Source organism: Orycteropus afer, unplaced genomic scaffold, assembly GCF_000298275.1.
Source record: "Orycteropus afer afer isolate SDZICR_OR568_19922 unplaced genomic scaffold, OryAfe1.0 scaffold00009, whole genome shotgun sequence".
NCBI classification, from domain to species: Eukaryota; Metazoa; Chordata; class Mammalia; order Tubulidentata; family Orycteropodidae; genus Orycteropus; species Orycteropus afer.
This window is the reverse complement of record NW_006921596.1, coordinates 19,621,537-19,630,296: the sequence shown is the minus strand read 5'-3', so window position 1 is coordinate 19,630,296 and position 8,760 is coordinate 19,621,537. Positions and strand designations below refer to the sequence as shown.

General features: G+C 52.1%; 1 protein-coding gene across 1 annotated transcript in view; it reads right to left on the bottom strand.

Moving 5' to 3' along the window:
• Window positions 1–4,529: 4,529 nt before the first annotated feature.
• LOC103203116 (testis, prostate and placenta expressed) overlaps window positions 4,530–8,760 on the bottom strand; it is a 5,070-nt gene continuing 839 nt past the window's right edge. The window contains exons 2-7 of the mRNA XM_007948085.2: window positions 7,651–7,761; window positions 7,194–7,368; window positions 6,865–6,926; window positions 6,612–6,676; window positions 5,999–6,031; window positions 4,530–4,560 (exon numbers count right to left, since the gene is read on the bottom strand). Coding sequence (XP_007946276.1) covers window positions 4,530–4,560; window positions 5,999–6,031; window positions 6,612–6,676; window positions 6,865–6,926; window positions 7,194–7,368; window positions 7,651–7,761 — 477 coding nt within the window. The remainder of the gene's footprint in view (window positions 4,561–5,998; window positions 6,032–6,611; window positions 6,677–6,864; window positions 6,927–7,193; window positions 7,369–7,650; window positions 7,762–8,760) is intronic.

Here is an 8,760-nt window from a genome sequence, read left to right as displayed (position 1 = left end):
AATGTTTACACAACTTGAAGAATGTAATCAGTGTCACTGAGCTGTAATGTGAAAATTGCTGAAATGGTGTCTGTTTATATCTTCACACACACACACAGAGAATACTACAGCCAGACCTGACTTAGACTCCTGCCTGCGTAAGTCAGAGGCTCCAGGACCTGGGGCAAGTTATTGAACCTCTCTGAGCCTCAATTTCCTCATCTATAAGAAACCAAAAAGGACCAAACCCACTGCCTTCAAGTCAATTCTGACTCATAATGACCCTATAGAATAGAGTAGAACTGCCCCCATAGGGTTTCTAAGGTTGTAAATCTTTACGGAAGCAGATTGACTCATCTTTCTGCCATTGAGTGGCTGGTGGGTTCAAACCGCCCACCTTTTGGTTGGCCACTGCTTTAACCACTTCATTACCAGAGCACTATGAAATGGAGCCAGTAATAAACAGCCCCTCACTTCCCCTGTGTGAGGTATTTGGCATATCTTGGCCACTCAGTAGATTACTGGGTGGTCAGATTGGGAGGGAGCCAGCCCAGCCCTTCCATCTGAATGTCAATCCCTGTCATGAGACCTTCCCGTGCACCAGCTGGCCTGATCCTCACGCTGTCCCTGTGAGGTGAGCAGGGTGGGTCTGAGTGTTCCGGTGCACAGACGCTCAAGAGGTCCAGAGTCTGCCTGAAGCTGAACAGGCAATGATGAAAGTGGCCTGGACTTGTAGGGGCTGGGTACCTGCACACAGGTGGGGGATAAGCAGTGAGGGTCAGGACAGCCCTGGGCTCCGAACAGTGCAGGCCTCCAGCTTCAGCCACATAGCCGGAGGCTTTGACTCTAACCCAGCCTTTGCTGGCCCGGAAGCTGGGAACAATGGCCGGGACTACGCCTGGCATCGGATCTGCCCAGGGGAGCAGGAAATCGCTTCACCAGCGGGCAGAGGGGCAGTCAATCTGAGGGACAGAAGCCATTGTGCTTGTCTTCCTGTCTGAGGCAGCCCTGGGCAGGGGCCACTGTGGACAGCCTCCATCCTGACCCCCAGGCTCCCACACCTCCTTCCCTCCTGTGGAGAAGGCTATGCATGGAACCCTGGGCTACTCAGATGGAAATCTGCCCAGGACCTCCCAGCCCTCCCCTGGCCCATGCTCCTGTGACAAGCTCTGCATCCAGTCAAGTGGGTGGTTTCTTTGTTCCTTGAAGGTTATACGTCTAGGAAAAGCCTTGGCTGCTACTGATTTTGGCAAATCTACAAAGATTTGTGCTTGGAATGCTCTTTCCTCCTCAGGCAAAGGAGGTCAAGCTGGGGGAGGTACGTGTGCGTCCATTCCCACCCTGGGTCTACTCCTCTGCCTTCGCTGAGCACCTGCTGGGCACAAAGCAGAAACGTGAAGCAGTTTTGAGGTTTTCATGTATCGAAGAGGTGGAACCAAATATATCAAAACTGATATTTGGTACAAAACACTATGTGTGATAGTGTCCCTGACCCTCCTCATGCCACCCCTCCCTCAGCTCATGCCCACACCTCACCCCAGAACCTCCCTCTTGCCAGCCCCAGGTGCTGGGTGGGTGCTGGGGATTAGGGGTTCAAGGATGACTGGGGCCTAGCAACAGGGTCAGGATGTGTTTTGCATGTTCTTTTGTAATAAACACAATGTCACTTTATAAAGGAGACCTGGTGGCACACGGCATTCAGCTGCCAACCAAAAGGCCAGCAGTTCAAACCCACCCCGTGGCTCCATGGGTGGATGACCTGGTGATCCGGTCCCATAAAGATTATAGGCTGAAACACTGTAGGGGGCAGTTCCACTCTGTAACGTGGGGTTGCTATGAGTTGCAATCCACAACGTTGTTGCTTTAAGTCAGATCAGTGTCTCTGAGAGGCTCCAGGTCCAACTAGGGGGAGAGAGGAGGGGTTGATAAGTCCAATATTTCCTGAGAGGTCATGTGGGCCAAGGAGCCATGAGCCAGTTCCTTGAAACAGCAGTAGTCTTTGTCCTCCTGGTCTTAGGTGAGGAGAAGGGGAGAAGGGAGGACTTGAGGGAGGCCTGCCTAGAAGAAACAGAGAGTTTGGAGAGGAAGAGATGTGAAAACATTCTAGGTAGAAGAAAGCCTTGGAACAAAGGTTCAGAGGCAGACAAGAGCCTGGGTGTCTGTGGGACAGCAAGAAGGCTGGTGGTAGTGTTTGTGTCCGGGTGAAGGGTCGGGGCCCAGGGCCAGGATAGTGGATTGAAGTTAGGCCAGGAATGCATGGGGACCACGTGGAGGCTGGACTGTCCTCAAGGTCGTGGCTGAAGGGAAGATTTCTATCTGTGACGGGCACAGTCCCTGAAGGCTGAGGGGAGGCCCAGGTGGCAAGGCCATGGGATTGGCTGTGGGTAGAAGGCTTCCTTCCAACTCTGGGCCTCTAGCCTCTGGGCGGGATTCTCCACCAGCAGATTCTACAGCTGCCAACAACTCCGAGGCAGCTTTCTGGTGGGACATCCCAGTCTCCCTTGAGACCCATGCCCCTCCCTGGCCACATGTCCCTACCCCCAAGAAGTTGGCTCTGGATTTCTCCCCACTCTTGGCTTGCATCACTTTCACAGCAGGTGGCAGCAAAGGACAGTGGACATGAACGAGTGCAGGCCCGCGGTCAGGCAGGCTGGCTTCAATTTCTAGCTCTGCCAACCACCAGCTGTGTGATCTTGGGCCAGTTACTTAAATCTGTTTCAACATCTGTAAAACGGGTCTAAAATTACCCACCTCATGGAATGGCCTGCATAATGTTTAATACACATTTAAACAATAGGACGTGTGCACTAAATCAGGCCTATTTATGCTCATCTTAGTTCCTTTATTCTTAGGCTCATATTTTTATGTTTATGAAGTTATGATTAAATGCCCAATTGATGGGCAAGAATCTAATTAAACTGCATGTGTTACCATTCATGGCATTTCGGGCTTGAGGATCGTGGTCCAGGTGTGGCCACGTATCACCTTCTGCTTTTAGGTTTGAATCGCTGGGCCTGCCTGCTCTCCCACTGAACCGGAAGCACCTTGAAGGCAGTGGTGGCATCCCGTGTCCCCCCAGCAGCTACAGCAGGGCTAGGAACAGAGCCCCAGTCCCTGAACTCTCTCTCCAGTGCTTTAGCATGCCCTCTGGAGCTCTCCTGCTGCCCCAGTCTTCTACTGGCCAGGACTAGCATCTCTGCTGTGCATCCTTGGGCAAATCCATCCCCTCTCTGGGCTGTCATGTTGGAGGGGGCAGATGAGGCTGCAGAATGCGGCTCTGACAGCCCTGGAGGCTCTGGCAATGATTTTCCAAGGTTTCAGTCAGCCGGGGCTGCCTGCCGGGCTTGGAGGCAAGGGGTTCTTCCTTCAGGAAGTGCTGGGAGGAAGAAGAGGCCCTGTGATCTGCTTACTGCTTCTTACCTGCTCCTTCTGTCTCCTGGCCCCTTGTCAGCAGAGCCTCATTGTTGAGGACAGAGAGATGGACACCATGACCCTCATCTCCATATGAAGTCAATGGTCCTCACCTCCACTCTTCAAAGAATAAAAGCAGCCTCAGGTCTGTAAGACAGCCTGCCCCACCACAGCCCCGCTCCTCTCGTTCACTACCCGAGAGAGCAAAGACCACCATTCTGGAAACTAATTTATTCTACAGACAATGAGCACATCCTATACGTAGGCACTGTGCCAAGTGTTAAGACTGCTGGGTTCTGGTTCCTGCCTTGCCATCAATACTTTTGCCTGAGGCTACATAATTCCCCCATCTGGGACTTAGTTTTCCCATCTGTGAAATGGAGTGGCATTGGTTCAGCTCACTTTCCAAGGAGCTTATGAGCCCAGGAAAGGAGCTCTGGTGGCACAGTGCCCAGGGCATTTGACTGCTAACCAGAAGGTTGGTGGTTCCAACCCACCAGCCACTCTGTGTGAGGAAGATGTGGCAATCTACTTCTGTAAAGACTCACCACCTTGGAAACGCAATGGAGGTTGGTATGAGTTGGAATTGACTCAATGGTTGTTGTTGTTGTTACGTGCCGTCGAGTCGGCCCTGACTCATAGCGACCCCTCCTTGGGTTTCCGAGGCAGTATCACTACGGAAGTAGGATTGCCCAACCTTCCTTCCGAGGAGTGGCTGGTGGGTTTGAACCACCAGCCTTCTGGTTAGCAGTCAAGTGCTTTAGCCACTATGCTACCAGAGCTCCTTGACTCAATGGTAGTGGGTTTGATTTGTTTTGGTCTGAGGCCTGGAAGGAGCTCTGGTGGCGTAATGGTTAAAGTATTCAGCTGTTAATCAAAAAGGTCAGTGGTTCGAACCCACCAGCCACACTCCTCAGGTGAAAGATGAGACAGTCTGGTTCTGTAAAGATTTACAGCCTTGGAGACCTATGGTACACACACACAAACACACGGGATGGTGCCCCTCTCTGTAGGAGCATTACGTTTATTTCTAGCCAGGCTGAGGTGGGGGATAGATGGTGCTACCACACATCCCCTGGTCCAATGGGGGCCTGAGGTGGCACATCTGGCAGCCTGAGGATCAGTCTCCTTTTCATAGATTAATGCCAAGGGGTCAGGTAGTTGACTCGACTGTGGAGAGAAATAGAGGTAAAGTGGGGGCCTCCAGGATATCCTGGGGGAAAATCAGGCCATCATTCCCTTAAAATGCACCTTCCTGCCCTTGAGGCTCTGAAAACACAGCTTCCATCCAGCCTCTCTGCAGCTCAAGAGAGCTGTGGCTGCCTATTTACTTCCATTTGATTTGGGGTGCTCTGGTGGTATAGTGCCTAAGGCATCTGACTGCTAACCAGAGGCTGGTGGGTTTGAACCACCAGCCTTCTGGATTGGGCAATCTACTTCCATAGAGATACCGCCTTGGAAACCCAAGGAGGGGTCGCTATGAGTTGAACCGACTCCATGGCAGGAGTTTGTTTTTTTTTTTGGCTTGGTTGTTCAGGTTACCCCTCACCCCAGTTCCAGTTTGCCTCATTCTTATCTCCCACTGATCCTCAACTATGAACTGCTTCCCTCATATTTCAGCCACTGAGTGAACCTACTGTCTTGCATTATACCATAAACAAACCCCCCCTAAAAAAACAGTGTTCCCCTAAGTATGTATACAGAAGGAGAAAGACAAACTTCCCATCCATCATTACAATGCAGCCATCTCAGTGCCATAAGACAGGGATGCAATGTGATGACCAATGAGAAGGGAGTGTGAACTGGGTGTTAGGGAAAGAGGTAGGTCAGGGAGGACTTCAAGGAGCATGGGATATGTGAGCTGGGCTTTGAAGTGTGAGTAGGAGTTTTCCAGGCAGAGAAGGAAGGATAATCCAGGCACTGAAACAGCACAAAGCAAAGTTGTGCTTGGTTATGCCTGGTGCTTTTGGGCTGAAAAGGTGGGAGATGGCCAAATTAGGAAGATGAGTTTCTTGTACCCCCACCCCCATGCTCATTGCCATCTCCAAGCCTATACCTATGAGATGGCCCTGCCAGAACACAAGCCTTCTCCCTTACTACCTGTCCACATCCTGAGGGCCAGATTCTTGGTGCTTTCTGTCTTAGCTTTTATGTCACTTTGTTCTTCTGGGCTCTGCTTTTCCCCCAGGTCACTCCCCCTCCTTTGCACCTCTTCTGGACCAAACCGGGGGGGGGGGGCCATGTATTGCTCTTCCTTACAGGTTGGGCAATCCTACTTCTGTAGTGATACTGCCTCGGAAACCCAAGGAGGGGTTGCTATGAGTCGGGGCTGACTCGAGGCCCATAACAACAACACAACTCCCCTCAGTGGGCTGCCCTTGTGCCTGCACGGATCTCTCCAGAGGGAGGAGCTCGGTCCCCCCTGACAGCAAGCAGGAGGACACCAGTCGTGCCCCCTACTCCCGCACCTCCCTGCTGGGCCTGCGAGGCCCTGCCCCCGCCCTGGAGTGGAGTCTGGACAATCTGAGTCCGGAGGCGACTGGTGACCCCGGGGTGGGGGGTAAGTGTGCGGATGTGGGATGTGGGCGGGGCGCAGTCATTCCCATACCTGTAATGGGAGCCGAAGCGACGGAAAGCGTTCCTGGGAAAGAGAGAAGAGAGTGAGCCAGTCGCTTCACTCCCATCTCAGGAGTGCCCTCCCAGCTCAGCAGGACTACATCGCACGTTTGCCCAGCTTAACAGAGTTCACCCAGGGCTTCATCAAGTTCACTCCGGTTCGACCCCCCCCCCCCGGTGAAAATTTGCATTTCCACCCCAGATATACTGACTCCTAATCTACATTTTAATAAGATCCTCAGGTGATTCTTGTATTCATAATTATGACCTGGGGATATGTAAGAATTACCCGGGAATCTTGTTAAAATACACATTCCGATTCAGTATAGGTGCAGTGGAAATGCAAATTCTCAGCAGGGGGTCGAACCGGAACGGATTGGCTCAAAGCCCTGAGTTCACCTGATTATTCCTGAAGGGTGACAAAGTGTTCTATTTGGTAGGATTTCAAGTTACTCGTTTTGAAATTGCAATCTTTTGGCGGTGTGTTGGAGCTGATCAGTTTCCCCAGGTTTCACACATTTTCAAGGGCCACTAGGTGCGCGCTGGGGAGAGTGGCCCCGCCCTCCTCCCGGGTCTGGGATCCCCGGGCTTGTGGAGGCACTCACAGGGAGTCGAAGGGCAGGGGCTTCTGTCCGTAGCGGTCCAGGCTGGGGTTCTGGTTGAGGCAGTACTAAAGCGGCCAGAGGGATGCGGGGGAGGTCCGTTAGCCAGGGGAAGTGGGGGGGTAGGGACCCGCCTACGCCTCCACAGCTCCCCCTACTAGAGACCTTGGTCCTGGGGACTGGGAGACCCTGCTCTCCGCCTCCTTTCAAGTGTCAGCTGCTCCCCACCCAGGCGCTGGGACGCAGCCCTCCCTACCCGCCAGCTCTGGGTCACTTCCGGCTTCAAGTACCTCACCGCGTAGCCGCTGAAGCTCTCAACTGCGGAGAAAGCAGGTCCTCTGGAGCCCCACCCGCTCCCGTAGGCGGGGTCCAGGCCCCTACCCCGCCCATCCCAGGACGAGCCCCGCCTCCACAGCGCCGCCAGTCCCAGGACCACACACAGCACTCGTCCAGACTGCTCGCGGGCGCCCTCACTCGGTCCTGCCCGGAGCCCGCAGCCCTCGGCCCACGCTCCCCGCCCCTGCCTGCGGTCCCGCAATCGCTGCAACCCTGCCCTAGTGCCTCCTCTGCGCCCAGCAGACCGACCCCTCTTGTCTGAGCAGGGCAGCTTGAACTCGCCGGCCGAGGACACGAAGCGGGACCAGTCCTCTATGGCGCGCGTGAAGCAAGGCCAGTCGAGCCGGTTGATGCCCGGAGCGATGGGCGCCAGCTTCCCCGAGTGATACCTGTCTCGGAGCTTCTGGCCAGTCGCCGTGATGTCCTGCCAGGGCGACGGGATCACTAAGGTAGATGCGGAAGTCTGAGGGGCCACCCCAGACCACCCCATAGTTCAAAGATGACAATTGGCCCCTCTGACCTAGGGGACGTCCGAGGCAGGCCTAGGGGCGGGCCAAGGGTCCCAAACTGGCAGCTGAGTTTAGGTTCTGGAGGGTCTGCCCCAGTAGCGGAGCTCAGGAGCCAACCGTGCTGGGGACTGGGGCCAGACCGGGGCTTTTGTCCTCTCCCCTGAGCAAACCCAGGGCCAGGGACAAAAGACACTCACCAAGCACTGTAGGGGCTTGTTGGGGACACCGAGGAGTGTGAAGTGGGCATTGTCAAACTCATCTGTAGAAAGAAAAGAGGGAAGAGGGTCTTGTCCACCGGTGGTCACACACTCACTCAGGAGAGATGTGGACCACACTGCTTTAAAAATTTTGAACTATTTGAAAAAAATAAAATAAAAATGAAGATATTCAAGGAAACAATAGACAGGCCTTTAAAGTGAATGCTAGCACTAGGGATGAATGTACCCCTTAGTACAATCAACCTTATGAGACCAAAAGGGCAGCATATGGCCAAAAACAAAGCTCAGAGGCCAGGAAGAAGCAGGAAAGAAAGGTGAATGAAAACAGGGAACGCAGGGAGGAAGTGAGAAAAGTGTCGTTACACTGAGGAAATTACAAGCAGTGTCATGAAACAAAAAATGTATAAATTGTTGGATGGAAAACTACTTTGCTCTATAAACGTTCACCCAAACTATAGTAAAAAGTTCAACAGCAACCAAAAAAAGATAAAATTGCATCCATACCTCACCCTTTATGATTGAATGAACTCCAAATAGATCAAAGATTCAGTGTAAAAAATGAAACCATAAAAGGACTAGAAGAAAACATAGACAAGTTCCTTTATAACCTTGGAATGAGGAAGGCCTTGCTAACTCTAATTCAGAATCCAGAAGCCTTCAAGAAAAGATTGAGAACTTTCACTGCATGAAGCAATATAATAGAAGTCAAAAGACAAAAGGAAAAATATGTATCTATTTATATTACAGATGAGGGAAAATTTCCCAAATAAACCCGTCCTCCAAAGGGGTAAACAACACACAAATAAAAGAAATACAAATGGCTCCTAATCATATGAAAAGACAGTCAACCTCATGCATAATAATAGTACTAAATAAGATAGATGCCTGCTTAAACTACATTAAGATACAAATTTTTGCTTCTCAGATAGGAAGCAATTGAAAAATTGTGCAATTATGGGGAAACAGAGGCTCTTGTACATTGCCGAGGCAGTATAAATTGAGTCTACCCTATGAAGGGTAATTTGGCACTATCTAAGGGAGCTCTGGTGGCATAGTGCCTAAGGCACTTGATTGCTAGCTGGAAGGTTG